General features: G+C 47.8%; 1 protein-coding gene across 1 annotated transcript in view; it reads right to left on the bottom strand.

The window, feature by feature from the left end:
• Positions 1-8,187: 8,187 nt before the first annotated feature.
• The window catches only part of SLC43A1 (solute carrier family 43 member 1), a 228,194-nt gene continuing 215,342 nt past the window's right edge, over positions 8,188-21,039 (bottom strand). The window contains exon 15 of the mRNA XM_063958575.1: positions 8,188-12,381. Within this exon, the coding sequence (XP_063814645.1) occupies positions 12,208-12,381 (174 nt within the window). The 3' untranslated portion in view covers positions 8,188-12,207. The remainder of the gene's footprint in view (positions 12,382-21,039) is intronic.

Here is a 21,039-nt window from a genome sequence, read left to right as displayed (position 1 = left end):
TGCTTGGTGCACATCTAACAATCATGACGCTTACAAGTTTAGTACGGCCAAACTTTTAGGCCTTTCTACAACAGGGCCTGGATTTAGGCCTTTGTCTGGCCTCCATCAAGGTTCATATTTCTGCCTTGTCGGTTTGGTTCCAGAGGAAAATTGCGACTTTACCTGATGTACATAAGTTCACTCAGGGGGGCAGATGTATTAACGTGGAGAAGGCATAAGAAAGTGATAAACCAGTGATATGTGAAAGGTGATAAAGGCACCAGCCAATCAGTTCCAATATGTAAATTAACTGTTAGGATCTGATTGGCTGGTGCCTTTATCACCTTGCACATATCACTGGTTTATCACTTCCTTATGCCTTCTCCAGGTTAATACATCTGCCCCAGGGTGTGTTGCGGATTCAACCTCCCTATGTCCCGCCTGTGGCCCCTTGGGACTTGTCGGTGGTTTTGGAGGCCTTGCAAGGGTCTCCGTTTGAGCCTCTTGAATCTGCAGACCTTGAGTGGCTTTCTCTTAAGGTGTTGTTTCTGCTGGCTATTGCCTCTGCTAGACGGGTGTCGGATTTGGGTGCATTATCTTGTAGGTCACCATATCTGATTTTTCACCGTGATCGGGCGGTTCTTAGAACACGTCCCGGATATTTACCTAAGGTGGTGTCTTCTTTCCACCTTAATCAGGAGATTGTGGTTCCGGCCTTTGCCTCTCCTGAATTGTCTTCCAAAGAGCAGTCTTTGGATGTGGTACGGGCTCTCCGTATCTACGTAAAGAGAACTGCCTCCATCAGGAAGTCGGATTCTCTCTTTGTTCTGTTTGGTTTTCACAAACATGGCTGGCCTGCTCACAAGCAGACCCAAGCCAGATGGATTAGAATGGTGATTGCACATGCTTATGTACAGGCTAGCTCCTGCTACCATCAAGGCTCATTCTACTCGGTTAATTGGACCTTCTTGGGCGGCCCACCGTGGTGCGACCCTTGAACAATTGTGCAAGGCGGCTACGTGGTCCTCAGTGAACACGTTCATAAGGTTTTATGCCTTTGATACTTCCGCCTCCCAGGATGCTTCCTTTGGACGCCGGGTTCTTGTGCCCGCTACAGTACGGAACTGCTTTAGGACATCCCCAATGTCATTCCCTGTGGAGCCCAGTGTACCCCGCAGCAGAAAACAAGATTTATGATAAGAACTTAGCATTGTTAAATCTCTTTCTGCGAGGTACACTGGGCTCCACAGGGCGCCCACCCTGACGCACTTAGCTTCTTTGGGTTGGTATGGCATTAGCTGCTGACACTTTCTCCTGTCGTGAGAATGTGGTGTTTGTGGCTACTAACAGTTGTCGTCTCTTTTGCCTGATACTGCATTGGACTGGTTAACAAAAACTGAGCTCCTGTGCACGGAGGCGGGGTTATAGAGGAGACGGCACTATGTATTCTGGGAACAGTCAAAGCTTTGAGCATGTTGGTGCCTCGGATCAAGATCCTACTCTACACCCCAATGTCATTCCCTGTGGAGCCCAGTGTATCTCACAGAAAGAGATTTAACAACAGTAAGTTCTTACCTTAAATCTCGTTTTATCACTAAACATATGTAATGAACCCCGTACATCAGGCGACCAGTGATGATAGGTGATCCACCCTGGAATCATGGATGTTAAATATGTTAAAAATGCCAGATTTACCGATGCTGACCATTTTCGGTTGAGATTGGGGAATCAGGATTTGTAATTATGTTTAATTTTCTGTAATGTATGGGGGCTATAACTTTAACTGTAATTGTCCTTCAGTTTAGATTTCTGATTCACCATAATTCATTAGGTGACCCATTTCTCAGATTCCCCAATCTGACGGCACTGTCGATCGACTAGCCAGCGATATCTCCAATTTCTCTTACGTCCTAGAGGATGCTGGGGTCCACATTAGTACCATGGGATATAGATGGGTACACCAGGAGCCATTGGCACTTTAAGAGTTTGAGAGTGTGGGCTGGCTCCTCCCTCTATGCCCCTCCTACAGCCTGCCTGCAACGAGGGACTAAGGGGGGGAGCAGTGTCCGCCCTGCGGGATCTGAGCCACTGTCTCCGATGACTGGACACTGAGCTCCAGAGGGGTTGGATCGTTCTCCGCCACAGGGGACCGCTCGCCCCAGCAGCATGCCGCCAACCCCTTACAGGGGTGGTCTTCAGTATGCCGAATGTCGGGATCCCGGCGCACAGTATACCGGCGCCGGGATCCCGACACCCGGCATACCGACAGCTATTCTCCCTCGTGGGGGTCCACGACCCCCACGCAAAGGGGCTCCTTTGCGCTCGCCACACTGTCGGTATGCCGGCGGTCGGGCTCCCGGCGCCGGTATGCTGGTCGCCGGCATACCATACTACACCCCCTTACAGTGCTGAAGAGTGGTGAGTGAGACACCGACCCCCTAGCAAGCGGGTGGCTGGTGTGAAGATGGTGGCATCGGGGAGGGAGCGCAGTATTAGCTCCTGTGAAGGTTCAGAGGCATATGGTGCGGCGCTGTGAGGGGCGTCCTGAGCCAGCGCTTACCCCCACACTGGTCATCAAGTCGGTCGGGGTCCGCGGATCTCAGCCAGCAAGTTTTACTTCAGGCCAGTATAATTCTTGAAGAGCGAGAAGTCAGCGCCATTAATGGGGCGGAGCTTCTCCTCAGAGCGGACCCAGCAGCGTTCTAGCGCCATTTTCCTGCCTGCACAGCGCTGGATGGAAGAACAGGTCCCTCCACAGCAACTCCAGCTATCAATACACGGTACCAGGGGGTTGTAGAAGGGAGGGGAGGCTGAAAACGACTGTGTTTCCTATTAAGGGACACAGTCTGCGCTGACAAGGGGTCTCCCTTTGCTGAAAGTGCTGTGTGTGGTTTGGCTCCGATCTCTGTGTCTCTCTTGCCTTTCCTGCCCCCACCTGTGTGTGTGTGGAGTGTTTGGTGGTCTCCTTTAGCTATGTCCAGGTGTGACAGCTATGTGACAGCTGTGTCATATGCTGCAGAGGATTTATCCTCCCAGGATGATCCCATTCCATGTAATCAGGTTAGCACTGGTTTAGCACAGATACCATCAAGGGAACCAGAGTGGTTTTCCTCTATCAAATCTTGGATTTCTCAGATTTCTGACAGGGTTGCAAGTAATGCAACCCAGGTATTACAGAGCTCTCTGGCTGTGTGGCCTGTTTCTGGTACCTCAGGACACCCCGCTATATACCCCCACAAACTTGTGCTTGTGCATGTCACACAAGACGACACGGATACCAATTCTGACACTACAGATGGTGATGGGGATGTGTTACAGGGGTCCGCATATCTTGCAGAGGGGGTGCAATTGTTGATAGAGGCTACCAGGGATGTGTTAAATGTTAATGATACCACACCTGAGCAGGTTGAGGAAGCTTTTCTCACTGAAAATAAAAAAGCCTCGCTAACCTTCCCTGCGTCAAAGGAATTGAATGCTATATTTGAAAAAGCATGGGAAAACCCTGAGAAAAAATTCCAGGTCCCTAAAAGGGTCCAGGTGGCACTTCCTTTCCCTGAGGATAGGAAAAAATGGGAAAACCCGCCGATTGTTGACGCCTCTGTGTCCAGACTCTCAAAGAACATGGTTTTATCTGTTCCAGGATCTACTGCCTTAAAGGAGTCGGCTGATAGGAAAATTGGTAATACGCTTAAATCAATGTATACTGCTTCAGGGGCCATATTACGTCCCACTATTGCTACTGCATGGATTGCAAAGGCAATAGTAAAGTGGTCGGCTACCTTACTTGAGGATTTGGGTACGATGGATAGGGATGACGTTGCATTGTATTTACGCAACATACATGATTCTGCAGGTTTTATGGTAGAATTCATGAAAGACCTGGGTTCCATAGCTGCGGGAATATCTTCCATGTCTGTTTCAGCTCGTTGGCGACTGTGGCTGCGCCAGTGGTCGGCCGACGCGGAATCCAGAAGAAGTGTGGAGTCCCTACCCTATACAGGTCAGGCTCTCTTTGGGGGAAGCTCTAGATGCGTAGATATCCACCGCAACAGCAGATAAGTCTCAGTTTCTTCCCTCAGCAGCACCAGCTCTGAAGAAATCTTTCTCTCCAGCTGCAACGCAGTCCTTTCGGCCTAACAAGCCTAGAAAGGCCAGAACACCCAATACCTTCTTTAGGGGAGGTCGGGTTAAGTCCAAGAAACCTGCCACTGCAGGTTCCCAGGAACAAAAGCCTACTTCGGGTACGCCTAAGTCCTCCGCATGACGGTGGACTGCACGCCCCGGTGGTGGGGCCAGTGGGAGCAAGACTCAGACACTTCAGTCATGTCTGGGTATTATCCGGCCTGGATCCCTGGGTGATAGATATTGTGTCTCAGGGATACATGCTGGAATTTCAAAGTCTCCCTCCTCATCGCTTTTTCAAGTCAGGCTTACCAACTCTGTTAGAGGACAGCACAGTACAACAGGATGCTGTCCAAAAGCTGGTGGAGGCACAGGTCATTGTGCCAGTGCCACCTCACATGCTGACCAAAGGTTACTATTCGAACCTTTTCGTGGTAGCAAAACCGTATGGTTCGGTCAGGCCCATTCTGAACCTAAAATCATTGAACCCCTTTCTAAAGGAGTTCAAGTTCAAGATGGAGTCTCTCAGGGCAGTGATATCAGGTCTGGAAGAAGGGAAATTCCTGGTATCACTGGATATCAAGGATGCATACCTCCACATCCCAATCTGGCTGCCGCATCAGACTTATCTCCTCTTCGCATTGCTGGACTATCATTTCCAGTTCAAGGCCCTGCCATTCGGCCTCTCCACAGCACCAAGGGTGTTTACCAAGGTGATGGCGGAAATGATGATTCTCCTCCGCAAGCAAGGTGTGAACATCATTCCATATCTGGACGATCTGCTGATAAAGGCATCGTCCAAGGAGACGCTACTGCAGTCCATTGTTCTCACAACACGACTGCTCCAGAGTCACGGTTGGATTCTGAACCTTCCAAAGACACATTTGGAACCAATCCCAGAGGTTATCATTTCTGGGAATGATCCTGGATACGGAAGTGCAGAGGGTGTTTCTTCCACAGGAAAAGGCGTTGGTGATACAAGCTATGGTCCGGGCTGTCCTGAAGCCACCCCGGGTGTCAGTTCATCAATACATTCGCCTATTGGGAAAGATGGTGGCCTCTTACGAGGCTCTCCAGTACGGGAGGTTCCACGCTCGGACCTTCCAACTGGATCTCCTAGAGAAGTGGTCGGGATCTCACCTCCACATACACCAGAGAATTCATCTGTCGCCAAGGGCAAGGATTTCACTCCTCTGGTGGCTCCAATTGCCTCACCTTCTGGAAAGCCGCAGGTTCTGGATTCAGGACTGGGTCCTTCTAACCACGGATGCGAGCCTTCGGGGCTGGGGAGCAGTCACTCAAGGAGTAACCTTCCAAGGTCGGTGATCAAGCCTGGAAGCCGGCCTCCCCATCAACATCCTGGAACTAAGAGCCGTCTACAACGGTCTTCTTCAGGCGGCCTCTCGTCTGAGAAATCGGGCCATTCAAGTGCAGTCGGACAACGTAACAACAGTGGCTTACATAAACCGACAAGGCGGAACGAAGAGCAGAGCGGCAATGTCGGAGGTAACAAGAATACTCCTCTGGACAAAAATACACACGTTAGCGCTGTCAGCCATCTTCATTCCGGGAGTAGACAACTGGGAAGCAGACTTCCTCAGTAGACACGATCTCCATCCAGGAGAGTGGGGACTCCATCCAGAGGTGTTCAAGGAAATAACAGATCTCTGGGGCTTACCCCAAATAGACATGATGGCCTCTCGTCTCATCAAGAAGCTTCTGCGTTATTGTTCCAGGTCGAGGGACCCATAGGCAGTGGCAGTGAACGCACTGGTGCCTCCGTGGGTGTTCCAGTCAGTGTACGTGTTTCCTCCACTCCCAGTCATCCCAAGAATTCTAAAGCTTATAAGGAGAACAAGGGTTCAAGCAATCCTCATTGCCCCAGACTGGCCAAGAAGGGCTTGGTACGCGGACCTTCTAAAATCGACTTCAAGAAGAGCCGGAGCCTCTTCCTTTTCGGGTGGACCTGCTGCAGCAGGGGCCTTTCGCCTATCAGACTTACCGCGGCTACGTTTGACGGCATGGAAGTTGAGCGCCTGATATGTGCTCAAAAGGCATTCCGAAGAAGGTTATTCCTACCCTCATACAGGCTAGGAAAGGGGGTTACGTCTAAACATTACCATCGTATTTGGAAGAAATATGTCTCTTGGTGTGAGTCCAAGAAGTTTCAACCGGGACATTTCCTCCTCTTCCTGCAAGCAGGAGTGGATATGGTTCTGAGGTTGGGTTCTGGGAAGGTCCAGATTTCAGCCCTATCCATTTTCTTTCAGAAACAATTGGCGGCCATCCCTGAGGTTCAGACATTTTTGAAGGGAGTTATGCATATCCAACCTCCCTTTGTACTGCCTACGGCGCCTTGGGACCTTAACGTGGTGTTGGAGTTTTTCCAGTCAGATTGGTTTGAGCCTCTACAGGAGGTAGAGGTCAAATTTCTTACGTGGAAGGCTGTCACTTTGTTGGCATTGGCTTCTGCTAGACGTGTGTCCAAGCTGGGGGCTTTATCCTGTAAAAGCCCTTACTTGATCTTCCATGAAGATAGAGTTGAGCTCCGGACTCGTCAGCAGTTTCTTCCGAAGGTTGTGTCGGCATTCCATATCAACCAACCTATTGTAGTGCCAGTGGCTACTGACTCCTCAATTACATTAAAGTTCATGGATGTCATAAGGGCTCTGAGGATATATGTGAAGAGAACTTCTCGTCACAGAAAGTCGGACTCTCTGTTTGTCCTATATGATCCCAAGAAAATTGGATGTCCTGCTTCTAAGCATACGATTTCTTGCTGGATCAGGTTCACTATCCAGCACGCTTACTCTACGGCAGGACTGCTGTGTCCAAAATCTGTTAAGGCCCACTCTACTCGTAAGGTGGGGTCTTCCTGGGCGGCTGCCCGGGGTGTCTCGGCAGTGCAACTTTGCCAAGCTGCAACTTGGTCTGGGTCGAACACGTTTGCAAAGTTTTACAAGTTCGATACTTTGGCCTCTGATGATCTGAAGTTCAGTCAATCAGTTCTGCAGGAGCCTCCGCGCTCTCCCTCCCGTTCTGGGAGCTTTGGTACATCCCCATGGTACTAATGTGGACCCCAGCATCTTCTAGGACGTAAGAGAAAATAGGATTTTGGTACCGACCGGTAAATCCTTTTCTCGTAGTCCGTAGAGGATGCTGGGGGCCAGCCCAGCGCTTTGTTTTCCTGCAAATGTTATTTGGTTCAGTACAACTTCATTTTAGTTGAGTACTCCATTGTTACTTGGTAAGTAATGTTTCAGCTGTTGCTGAGTAGTTCAAGCAAGTTGGCTTGACGTGCCTTGTATGTGTGAGCTGGTATGAATCTCACCACTATTTGTGTATAATCCTTCTCTCGAAGTATGTCGTCTCCTCGGGCACAGTTTCTAGACTGAGTCTGGTAGGCGGGGCATAGAGGGAGGAGCCAGCCCACACTTAAAGTGCCAATGACTCCTGGTGTACCCTTCTATACCCCATGGTACTAATGTGGACCCCAGCATCCTCTACAGACTACGAGAAAAGGATTTACCGGTAGGTACCAAAATCATATTTTCTGTTCATAACTGCATTACAAACTGGTTTGTATTTACAAATACAGCCTGATTTAGGGCTGCATGTAGTCCATTTGTGCATTGTAAAGATGAGTCTTAGCTCATCTTGATTTGTGGGATTTAGAAATATGTGAACCACGCCTGCGTTGGCCGGACCGAGCCTACTAAACGGCGGCTTAACGCCGTCGTTCAGCCCCCTCCCGCCCAGCGACCGCCTCTGTCTCAGAGGCGATTGCTGGGCACCAACTGCCATGCGCCGGCGCACTGCGGCTTCAGTGCATGCGCAGTTCCGACCCGATCGCTGCGACAAACTGCAGCGAACAATCGGGTCGGAATGACCCCCTTTGTTATTACCCAGTTTTGTCTTATCATTTTGTCCAGTTGTAAAGCGCAACGGAATTTGCTGTGCTATATAAGAAACTGTTAATAAATAAATAATACTTAAGTCTGTCTGATTTGCTCCTTTTTTTTTTTTTACCTGCACCACAGGTTGAGAGGTTGTGTTCTAGACAAATAAACATCTTACTACAAACAATTACTTTACATTGTTCTTTATTTATACAATGTCACATCACAACATACAAAAAGAATTACATTCTTATACACTCATCAGTATAAATAATATTTAACTGACAACACAAACAAACTGTATTTATAAGTGTAATGTGTCTTCCTGCCAACTAAGAAAAATTATACTGGATACCCCTCTTGGAGTGCCTGCATAAGTGTGCCTAGTAGAGATGTGTGCAACTAAGTGCTTTGGTTTTAATTAATCGTGTTTTGGTTTTGGCAAAATCACCCTCAGGTGATTTGGTTTGGATTCAGTTTTTGGTTTGGTTAAAAATCTATTTAAAAAAAAATGATAAATATTGATAAAAAGCTACAAAAACAGCAAATAAAATCCAAATACGAAGATAAAATCCAAATTCCGAACGGCAGGAAGATCAGAACTGGGGTTCCTCATTAGATCTGGACCAGGTTTTGGTTCGGATCCACAAATTTCGAGTGGATTCGGACTTCTGGAGTACCGAACCACACATCTCTAGGGCCTAGATTTCCTCCAAAGCTAACAGAATTGTGAAGTAAGGTGCCAGCATTTGCAGCCAAGCAAACGATTGCAGCAGGCAGTGGAAGGATTTGGTTAGAGTGAGGGTGTTCCCTGTAAAGTACAGAATAGGGGCCTGATTCCAAGTTGTACTTTATAACACAGCCACAGGGAAGCAGCTGTGTAATACCATACAAATAAAATGCAAATACACACCTTTTGCATGCATCTGCAATCCAAGTGCTACGTCCATAGTTCACCATCGCGACTCAAACTGGCTGGGTCCAGGAAGTCTGCAACCCTGGGCTCGACACATCTGCATAACGGGGTCAACATGCCCCTGTTTTGTTAAACAGTCCCGGTTACAACATGTCAATCATGCTGCGGCTAAGAGGGGGCTGCGATCGGATACGCAGGACCCATTCTGCACATGCACAAACATCAAAATATTACATACTGTACACTAATAGGTTTAATTACTAATCTGAAATAGGTCCTAGGTTCGCCAATGCCAAAACTAGATTTTGGTTTACAGAGTGAGATTATTGAAATAAGATAAAGTGGTGTCAAGGGTCAATTTTAGGGGTGTTCCTAGCTGTGCCAAGAGGACAAAGCCTTTTCCACTCTGCAAAATACTTTTTTCCACTAACTCTGAACCCTTATTTTAATAGGCATCAAAGTTGCTTTTTGGTGGTAAAGATCCTTACTAGATGCATTCTGCCAATGCAGAACAAAAATACCAAATATTCATATTCACTCATCATTCAATCATCCAAACCATAAATAGGGCTAAGCCAAGCAGTATTTTAAGATAAAAACTGAAGTGCATCATTCAATGACTGTGGTAGTTCTAAAGTGATAGAAATATTTGACATTTACACTTTTGCACAATTCACTTCTTCACATCTGCACACTTAGGTGTAGTTTTACTTCTATGAGCAGAAAGTAAGCACGCACCATGATGTTCACAGCATAGCACCTACTTTATGTGCGCCAATGCTAAATTAAAGTGTCTTGTGTTGCACAATGAGTGCACTTAAAAAATTGCCTCCACTGGTTTGTAAATAGATGTAAAGATTTGTTACTAACGTCTGATACATGGCTCTTACCAAGGCACCAAGGGTGGTACTGTCAACCTAGGTGCAAGGGGTCAGCACGGTTCGTTCCATAGCGGCACCTGTCTCCAGCTATAGAAGTGCCTGGAGAGGCTTGATCATCCACTGTTCAGAAATGCCCCAGTATGTCACTGGCTCCTAACATTTGTGGCACTGATCTACAGTCATTTTTAAAAGATCACTGATCTTAAGAAACAAAAACAAAAACAAACTGCTTTACATAAAATAACTACTAGTAAATTATTTCAACATAGGGCCAAATTCATGTTTGCACGCAATGTAGATAGTCACGCAACTGAGCGATTATCGGCAGACTGTACATGCACTGCAATCGCACTGTGCATACGCCAAGATACCTTTGCGATGCCACCCACAATAAGAATTGAAACACAGAGTGATCGACAGGAAGAGATTTGGGGGAGGGGGTAATGGGGAGTGGCGGCAAAAACGCAGGCTTGTCACGGCCATTTTTGGGGTGTGAATCTGCCTTCAGCTGTGCTCATGTACTATATGTAGAGAAAGATAGTGCCAGTGCCGTTACTTCTGTGGCGCCATGGGGGAGTTGATGTTCCTCGTTACTGCGTCAATGCTGCGTATGTGTACACAGTTGCTGAGGAATTTGTGATGGCTCTGATGGGTGTCTATATTCATTTCTGGGCGGCAGCTTCACTTGAAATGATTAGCAAGTCTGTAGCCTGGAGAATCACAGCTGAGTAGGCATGTGCGTACAAACATGAATTAGGCCCATAATTAGCTATTCATTTGTTGCCGCCTTAGTGAAATTTATTCTACTGTTCTATTCCCCTTGAGTAAGGAATATTCAGAGTGCAGCATTTTTCTAGGCAGAAAAAGGTAGCATTTTAAAACTTGTCTGACATAACCCAACATGGTTGCAATCAAAATCTGCTCAGGTAACCAACAACACTTTCAATAACAGTAAGCTATTTAAATTATCAGATGAATTTGCAAATATGACATTGTTACTATACAGATCATCTGTCTACTCAGTGACTGAAGACATCCACAATTCCTTGCTTGTAATGCATCTTGCAGGGTTGGGTGTTGTACAGTACAGTACTGTTTGTTTCCAAAAATCAAAGGTGAAGAAACATTGGCCCTCATTCCGAGTTGATCGGTCGCAAGGCGAATTTAGCAGAGTTACACACGCTAAGCCGCCGCCTACTGGGAGTGAATCTTAGCTTCTTAAAATTGCGACCGATGTATTCGCAATATTGCGATTACTAACTACTTAGCAGTTTCTGAGTAGCTCCAGACTTACTCTGCCTGTGCGATCATTTCAGTGCTTGTCGTTCCTGGTTGACGTCACAAACACACCCAGCGTTCGCCCAGGCACTCCCACCGTTTCCCCGGCCACTCCTGCGTTTTTTCCGGAAACGGTAGCGTTTTCAGCCACACGCCCCTGAAACGCCGTGTTTCCGCCCAGTAACACCCATTTCCTGTCAATCACATTACGATCGCCGGAGCGAAGAAAAAGCCGTGAGTAAAATTACTTTCTTCATAGTAAAGTTACTTGGCGCAGTCGCAGTGCGAACATTGCGCATGCGTACTAAGCGGATTTTCACTGCGATGCGATGAAAAATACCGAGCGAACAACTCGGAATGAGGGCCATTGTTGTTTGGGTGCAGGCAAGTCTGGTGGGGGGATTGCAATGACATCTGGATTTAGCTTTCTATACAAAACAAATTAAAGCAAATGTTTCAAGTTTAAATAGTTGCAAGGTTTCCTTATGGTGCCATATTCAAGTCTTATATAAACTGGTCACCAAATAACCCTGAGTATGTAAGGAGATCTGATCTAAAGAATGTGCTTCTTCATTGTGGCATGGTTTTATCTCAGTTGTGTCAAATCTAAGATCATTGCCACTATTGTCCCATTTTCTTTTCTGTAATAATAATGCACATAAAGCAATAAAAAAAAACATGTAATTCATATGTTCTACTCTTTGTTTTTGTTTCTTTCAATAATAAGAAACATTTTCTTCACAGGTGAAAATACTCTGCATGTTGTGGTTCCAAAAATGAAACGTAGAACATAATGGGTGCTAACAGACCCATGTTTACTTACTTGTTGATATTATGCCATGAAAGATTTTCCTGTGAATAAACATGCAGAAAAAATGGAAGAAAAATATAGCTCAGTGACGAGTCCTGTGTGCATCAAAGCACCAAAACATGTCAGTAAATTTAAACGTCCCCTGGATTTATCAGGCCACCAGTTCTCCAGGGAACGTCAGCATGAGACTCACTGTGATATTTTACAATAAATACTTAAAGAATTCAAAGTTCATTTTCTCATCATAACATTTTTATACAGCAGCGCAGCTCTTCTCACTTATCCGTCTCTCCAGTATGCAGTTTTGGACCCGCTATGTCACTAAGCTTTAGTCTCGCCCTCTGGCACCCCGTTGGCATGGTTCATGTCTTGCAGTTGTATGGTGGCTGGGTCCTTTTCACTCGTGGCTTGTCTCAGCAGGCGACAGCGGTACACTATTAAATATCCCGGAAGGATGAAACCAGCAAAGGAGGATATTAGTAGACCCATGTTTACCTGAAAAAGAAATATGATTATGATCTACATATAAGAAGATAATGACTAAATTAGTGCACTTAGTAAAAGGACCTAATTATATTTCTAATTAGTTCTAATTATAATTTTACCTTTCTTGAGATATTATGTTAATATCAGCAGCCCAATAATTTCTCTCAGTGGAAGGTCAGGAAAAGATCACTGGGGGTCATTCCGAGTTGTTCGTTCGTTATATTTCTCTAACGTCCTAGTGGATGCTGGGACTCCGTCAGGACCATGGGGAATAGCGGGCTCCGCAGGAGACAGGGCACATCTAAAAAAGCTTTTAGGTCACATGGTGCGTACTGGCTCCTCCCCCTATGACCCTCCTCCAAGCCTCAGTTAGGTTTTTGTGCCCGTCCGAGAGGGTGCAATCTAGGTGGCTCTCCTAAAGAGCGGTTTAGAAAAGTTTTTTTTTTAGGTTTCAATCTCAGTGATTCCTGCTGGCAACAGGATCACTGCATCGAGGGACTTAGGGGAGAGATTTCCAACTCACCTGCGTGCAGGATGGATTGGAGTCTTAGGCTACTGGACACTTAGCTCCAGAGGGAGTCGGAACACAGGTCAGCCTGGGGTTCGTCCCGGAGCCGCGCCGCCGATCCCCCTTACAGACGCTGAAGAGACGGCAGAACGGAGGTCCGGAAAGCAGGCGGCAGAAGACTCCTCAGTCTTCTTGAAGGTAGCGCACAGCACGGCAGCTGTGCGCCATTGTTGTCACACGGCTCACTGACTCAGTCACGGAGGGTGCAGGGCGCTGCTGGGGGCGCCCTGGGCAGCAATATAATTACCTTTAGTGGCAAAATAAATACATCACATATAGCCATTAAGGCTATATGTATGTATTTTAACCCAGGCCAGTTTCTTACAAACCGGGGAAAAGCCCGCCGAAAAAGGGGCGGAGCTTATTCTCCTCAGCACTCAGCGTCATTTTCCTGCTCAGCTCCGCTGGTGAGGAAGGCTCCCAGGTCTCTCCCCTGCACTGCACTACAGAAACAGGGTAACAAAGAGAAGGGGGGCATAAATTGGCGATATTTATATATTAAGAGCGCATATATAGTAAACAACACCTTCTAGGGTTGTTTATATACATTTATAGCGCTTTTGGTGTGTGCTGGCAAACTCTCCCTCTGTCTCCCCAAAGGGCTAGGGGGTCCTGTCTTCGATTAGAGCATTCCCTGTGTGGCTGCTGTGTGTGGGTACGTGTGTGTCGACATGTATGAGGACGATGTTGGTGTGGAGGCAGAGCAATTGCCGATGATGGTAATGTCACCCCCTAGGGAGTCGACACCGGAATGGATGGCTTTAGTTATGGAATTACGTGATAATGTCAGCACATTACAAAAGTCAGTTGACGAAATAAGACGCCCGGCAAACCAGTTAGTACCGGTTCAGGCGTCTCAGACACCGTCAGGGGCTGTAAAACGTCCTTTACCTCAGTCAGTCGACACGGGTACCGACACAGATGAATCTAGTGTCGACGGTGAAGAAACAAACGTATTTTCCAATAGGGCCACACGTTATATGATCACGGCAATGAAGGAGGCTTTGCAGATCTCTGATACTGCTGGTACCTCAAAAAGGGGTATTATGTGGGGGGTGAAAAAACTACCTGTATTTTTTCCAGAATCAGAGGAATTGAATGACGTGTGTGATGAAGCGTGGGTTAACCCCGATAGAAAACTGCTAATTTCCAAGAAGTTATTGGCATTATACCCTTTCCCACCAGAGGTTAGGGCGCGCTGGGAAACACCCCCTAGGGTGGATAAGGCGCTCACACGTTTATCAAAGCAAGTGGCGTTGCCGTCTCCTGATACGGCCGCCCTCAAGGATCCAGCAGATAGGAGGCTGGAAACTACACTGAAGAGTATATACACACATACTGGTGTTATACTGCGACCGGCAATAGCCTCAGCCTGGATGTGCAGTGCTGGGGTAGTGTGGTTGGATTCTCTGACTGAAAATATTGATACCCTGGATAGGGACAGTATTTTATTGACTCTAGAGCAATTAAAGGATGCTTTCCTTTATATGCGAGATGCTCAGAGGGATGTTTGTACTCTAGCATCAAGAGTAAGCGCGATGTCCATATCTGCCAGAAGAAGTTTATGGACGCGACAGTGGTCAGGTGATGCGGATTCCAAGAGGCATATGGAAGTATTGCCATATAAAGGAGAGGAATTGTTTGGGGTCGGTCTTTCGGACCTGGTGGCCACGGCAACTGCCGGCAAATCCACTTTTTTACCTCAGACCCCCTCCCAACAGAAAAAGACACCGTCTTTTCAGCCGCAGTCCTTTCGCTCCTATAAAAAGCGACCAAAAGGACAGTCTTATCTGCCGCGAGGCAGAGGAAAGGGTAAGAAAGGGCAGCAAGCAGCCCCTGCCCAGGAACAGAAGCCCGCCCCGGCTTCTACAAAGCCATCAGCATGACGCTGGGGCTTTACAAGCGGACTCAGGAACGGTGGGGGGTCGACTCAAGATTTTCAGCAATCAATGGGTTCACTCACAAGTGGACCCGTGGGTCCTGCAGATAGTATCTCAGGGTTACATGCTGGAGTTCGAAAGGTCTCCCCCTCGCCGGTTCCTAAAGTCTGCTTTACCAACGTCTCCCTCAGAAAGGACGTCGGTTTTGGAAGCCATTCACAAGCTGTATTCTCAGCAGGTGATAGTCAAGGTACCCCTCCTACAACAGGGAAAGGGGTATTATTCCACACTATTTGTGGTACCGAAACCGGACGGTTCGGTAAGGCCTATTCTAAATCTGAAATCCTTGAACCTGTACATAAAGAAATTCAAGTTCAAGATGGAGTCACTCAGAGCAGTGATAGCGAATCTGGAAGAAGGAGACTTCATGGTGTCCTTGGACATAAAAGATGCTAATCTACATGTCCCGATTTACCCCTCACACCAAGGGTATCTCAGGTTCGTGATACAAGACTGTCATTATCAGTTTCAAACGCTGCCGTTTGGGTTGTCCACGGCCCCTCGGGTCTTTACCAAGGTAATGACCGAAATGATGGTTCTTCTACGAAGAAAAGGCGTATTAATTATCCCTTACTTGGACGATCTCCTGATAAGGGCAAAGTCCAGAGAACAGCTGGAAGTCGGTGTAGCGCTAACACAAGTAGTGCTTCAGCAACACGGGTGGATTCTAAATCTTCCAAAATCTCAATTGACCCCGACAACACATCTGCTGTTCCTGGGCATGATTCTGGACACGGTTCAGAAAAAGGTATTTCTCCCGGAAGAGAAAGCAAGGGAGTTATCCGAACTTGTCAAGAACCTCCTAAAACCAGGAACTGTGTCAGTACATCAATGCACAAGAGTCCTGGGAAAGATGGTGGCTTCGTACGAAGCGATTCCATTCGGCAGATTCCATGCACGAACATTTCAGTGGGATCTGCTGGACAAATGGTCCGGATCGCATCTGCACATGCATCAGCGGATAACACTGTCACCGAGAACAAGGTTGTCTCTCCTGTGGTGGTTGCAGACTGCCCATCTGTTAGTGGGCCGCAGATTCGGCATACAGGACTGGGTCCTGGTGACTACGGATGCCAGCCTACGAGGTTGGGGAGCAGTCACAAAGGGAAGAAACTTCCAGGGCGTGTGGTCAAACCTGGAGACGTCTCTTCACATAAATATACTGGAGCTAAGAGCGATCTACAATGCTCTAAGCCTGGCAAAATCGCTGCTTCAGGGTCAGCCGGTGTTGATCCAGTCCGACAACATCACGGCAGTCGCCCACGTAAACCGACAAGGCGGCACGAGAAGCAGGAGTGCAATGGCAGAAGCTGCAAGGATTCTGCGCTGGGCGGAGAATCATGTCGTAGCACTGTCAGCAGTGTTCATCCCGGGAGTGGACAACTGGGAAGCAGATTTCCTCAGCAGACACGACCTTCACCCGGGAGAGTGGGGACTTCATCCAGAAGTTTTCCACATGATTGTGAACCGTTGGGAAAAACCAAAGGTGGACATGATGGCGTCTCGCCTCAACAAAAAATTGGACAGGTATTGCGCCAGGTCAAGAGACCCTCAGGCAATAGCTGTGGACGCTCTGGTAACACCGTGGGTGTACCAGTCAGTGTATGTGTTCCCTCCTCTGCCTCTCATACCAAAGGTACTGAGAATTATACGGAAAAGAGGAGTAAGAACAATACTGGTAGCTCCGGACTGGCCAAGAAGAACTTGGTATCCGGAACTTCAAGAGATGCTCACGGAGGATCCGTGGCCTCTACCTCTAAGAAGGGATCTGCTTCAGCAGGGACCTTGTATGTTCCAAGACTTACCGCGGCTGCGTTTGACGGCATGGCGGTTGAACGCCGGATTCTAAAAGAGAAGGGCATTCCTGAGGAAGTTATTCCTACTTTAATTAAAGCCAGGAAAGAAGTGACCGCACAACATTATCACCGCATTTGGAGAAAATATGTTGCGTGGTGTGAGGCCAAGAAGGCTCCAACGGAAGAATTTCAATTGGGTCGATTCTTACATTTCCTGCAAGCAGGATTGTCTATGGGCCTCAAATTGGGGTCCATTAAAGTTCAAATTTCGGCCTTATCAATTTTCTTCCAGAAGGAATTGGCGTCAGTGCCTGAAGTACAAACTTTTGTCAAAGGTGTACTACATATACAACCCCCAATAGTGCCTCCAGTGGCACCGTGGGATTTGAACGTGGTTCTAAATTTTCTCAAATCTCATTGGTTTGAGCCTTTAAAATCGGTAGATTTAAAATACCTTACATGGAAGGTAACCATGCTGTTGGCCCTGGCTTCAGCCAGGAGAGTTTCGGAGTTGGCAGCTTTGTCATACAAAAGCCCATATCTGATATTCCATTCGGACAGGGCAGAATTGAGGACACGTCCTCAATTTCTCCCTAAGGTGGTTTCGGCATTTCACTTGAACCAGCCTATTGTGGTGCCTGCGGCTACTAGCGACTTGGAGGACTCCAAGTTACTGGACGTTGTCAGAGCATTAAAAATATATATTTCAAGGACAGCTGGAGTCAGAAAATCTGACTCGTTGTTTACATTGTATGCACCCAACAAGTTGGGTGCTCCTGCGTCTAAACAGACGATTGCACGTTGGATATGTAGTACAATCCAACTTGCACATTCTGTGGCAGGCCTGCCACAGCCTAAATCTGTAAAGGCCCATTCCACAAGGAAAGTGGGCTCATCCTGGGCGGCTGCCCGAGGAGTCTCGGCATTACAACTTTGCCGAGCAGCTACGTGGTCAGGGGAGAACACGTTTGTAAAATTTTACAAATTTGATACTCTGGCTAAAGAGGACCTGGAGTTCTCTCATTCGGTGCTGCAGAGTCATCCGCACTCTCCCGCCCGTTTGGGAGCTTTGGTATAATCCCCATGGTCCTGACGGAGTCCCAGCATCCACTAGGACGTTAGAGAAAATAAGAATTTACTTACCGATAATTCTATTTCTCATAGTCCGTAGTGGATGCTGGGCGCCCATCCCAAGTGCGGATTGTCTGCAATGCTTGTACATAGTTATTGTTACAAAAATCGGGTTATTACTGTTGTTGTGAGCCATCTGTTCAGAGGCTACTTCGTTTGTGTTATCATACTGTTAACTGGGTTCAGATCACGGGTTGTACGGTGTGATTGGTGTGGCTGGTATGAGTCTTACCCGGGATTCAAGATCCTTCCTTATTGTGTACGCTCGTCCGGGCACAGTACCTAACTGAGGCTTGGAGGAGGGTCATAGGGGGAGGAGCCAGTACGCACCATGTGACCTAAAAGCTTTTTTAGATGTGCCCTGTCTCCTGCGGAGCCCGCTATTCCCCATGGTCCTGACGGAGTCCCAGCATCCACTACGGACTATGAGAAATAGAATTATCGGTAAGTAAATTCTTATTTTTTCTCGCAACGGAGCGATTAGTCGCTAATGCGCATGCGCAATGTGCGCAGTGCGACTGCGCCAAGTAAATTTGCTATGCAGTTAGGTATTTTACTCACGGCATTACGAGGTTTTTTCTTCGTTCTGGTGATCGTAATGTGATTGACAGGAAGTGGGTGTTTCTGGGCGGAAACTGGCCGTTTTATGGGTGTGTGCGAAAAAACGCTGCCGTTTCTGGGGAAAACGCGGGAGTGGCTGGAGAAACGGAGGAGTGTCTGGCCGAACGCTGGGAGTGTTTGTGACGTCAAACCAGGAACGAAACTGACTGAACTGATCGCAGTTGCTGAGTAAGTGTGGAGCTACTCAGAAACTGCTAAGTGTCTATTCGCAATTTTGCTAATCTTTCGTTCGCAATTTTGATAAGCTAAGATTCACTCCCAGTAGGCGGCGGCTTAGCACGTGCAAAGCTGCTAAAAGCAGCTTGCGAGCGAACAACTCGGAATGAGGGCCACTGTGCATTATATTACTCCATTTTCTATTTATAAAGCATTGTATTTCATCGGGGTGGTCTTCAGGATGCCGGCTGTTGGGATCCCGGTGCTCAGTATACCGGCGCCGGAATTCCGATACCTGGCATACCGACAACTTTTCTCCCTCTTGGGGGTCCATGACCCCCCTGGAGGGAGAATAAATAGCGTGGCACACATAGCGCGCCACCGTGCCGAGCGCAGCGAGCCTGCAAGGGGTCCATTTGCGCTCGCCCAGCTGTCGGTATGCCGGCGGTCGGGATCCCAGCGCCGGAATGCTGGCCGCCGGCATACCATACTACACCCCTTCATCGTACACATTCAGTTTCTTTCCCCTAAACTTGCTGCTTGCACCTTCATACATTTCTAGAATTAGGTTCTTTCTCATCCTGGAAGCCACTTATTCAGTCTCTTGTTATTTGTCACCTGCAACCTTCTCCTCGCTGGTTTTCCAACCTCGCCCCTGTTCGGGTTCAGTATGATTAGCCGACAGCGGCATCTCATCCATGCAGCCCCCTAACCCTCACCTTTTCCCTAACCCTCCCTCCTTGGTGCCTAACCCTAACCCTCCCTTCCCCGATGCCTAAACCTAATCCTCCCCACTTAATGCCTAACCCTAACCTCCCCTTTTAAGTGCCTAACCCTCCCTCCCCGGGCCCTAATCCTAAACTTCCCGTCCCTGCTCCCTAACCCCACTTCTCCTGCCTAAACCTAACCTCCACCCACGGCAGGACGCCAGCGCGTTCCCCATTGTGAGGACGATTGGGATGCTGGCTGTCAGTAATGTGGCACCAGCATCCTGATCGGCATTGGTATGTGGACGCCGGCTTTGCGTCCTCCTTCGGGATCCCAATGTCGGTATATTGACCGCCGGGATCCCATCTGTCGGGAAGCTAACTGCTTCCCCCTGTTCTCCTCACTGGTTTTCCAACCTCAGCCCTGTTCAGTCCATCCTAAACACCACCTGCCTAATGTTCCTCTCATTGCTGTCTCTGCTCTCCCTCTCTGCCAGTCCTTACACTTCTCACTGACCTATCCAGAATCAAGTTCAAACTACTCTCGCCTACACAGTCCTCAACCACTCTTCTCCTTACATCTCCAGCCTCATTTCCACACACACACCCTCCCACGTCATTCTGTCAAATGACTGCTGCCTCACATCCTCCCTGATCACTTCTTCCTACTATATCTTCACCTTTTCTGGTGCCTCTTCTACCCTCTGGAATGCCCTTCCATCTCCCAATTATGCTATCTTCCTGCTTTTAAGCATGTAGATATGCTCTTAAGACTCTTATGAGCAGAGTTCTCTCTCCTACAGTCTCATCGACATAATTATGTTTGTAAAGTTGTCTGCAGCTGGCTAATGTACTTGTATCCAGTGGTGGATTTCCCACTAGGCACGCAAGGCACATGCCAAAGGGTGCCACTTTCTGGGGGCGCACATCAGGTTGAGCCCCCCATGCCGCATCTGAGCAGCTGGCCCCTATTTTTTACCCAGAGAGGATATGCAGAGCAGGGGGGTGAAGCTACATGGGACGGAGCAGAGCTTCTGTTAGAGAGAGGTGGAGCTGCAGCAGATCCTCAGCCTGTCAGAAAGTGACTGCTGCTCTTGTAAAATAAGAGAGAGTGTGTGTGTGTGTGTGTGTGTGTGTGTGTGTGTGTGTGTGTGTGTGTGTGTGTGTGTGTGTGTGTGTGTGTGTGTGTGTGTGTGTGTGTAGTGAGCAGTAGGGGTGCAGGGTGTGGGTGGGAGCAGTTAGGAATGATGGAGTGAGCTGTGATGGGAGCATTGTGAGCAGTAGGTGGGCAGTGAGGGGTGTGGAAGCAGTTCTGTGGGCAGTGAGGTGTGAGGGGGGTAGTGAGATGGGGGAGTGAGTACCAGTAAGGTGTGAGGGAAAAAGTGTGACTGTGGGGGGCAGTGAGATATGGAGGGAACTGGAGAGAGCGATGAAATGGATAATGAGAAGGCTATGCAGATATAAAGAGAGGTAACAGTATGAGACTTTTTTTTTTTTTTTAGAGGGGGGGTGGCTTAGGGGCGGCTTGACCCCTAAATCCACCTCTGTTTGTGTCATATTGTTGTACTATGTTCTATTCCCAATATGTGGTGCAACAGATCCCTAGCAGCACCTTTACAAATAAAAGATAATAATACCCCCCATTAATCACTCCATGTCCAGCATATATTTATGTAGGCATAGCCGTGCCTTGTTTTACTATCCAATTTCTGTAGCTTCAGTTTATTTTCAGTTGTATTTGAGGGGCT

The sequence above is a fragment of the Pseudophryne corroboree genome, chromosome 3, assembly GCF_028390025.1.
Source record: "Pseudophryne corroboree isolate aPseCor3 chromosome 3, aPseCor3.hap2, whole genome shotgun sequence".
NCBI lineage: Eukaryota > Metazoa > Chordata > Amphibia > Anura > Myobatrachidae > Pseudophryne > Pseudophryne corroboree.
Note: the sequence above shows the minus strand (reverse complement) of the source record. Positions and strands in the feature narration are given on the sequence as shown.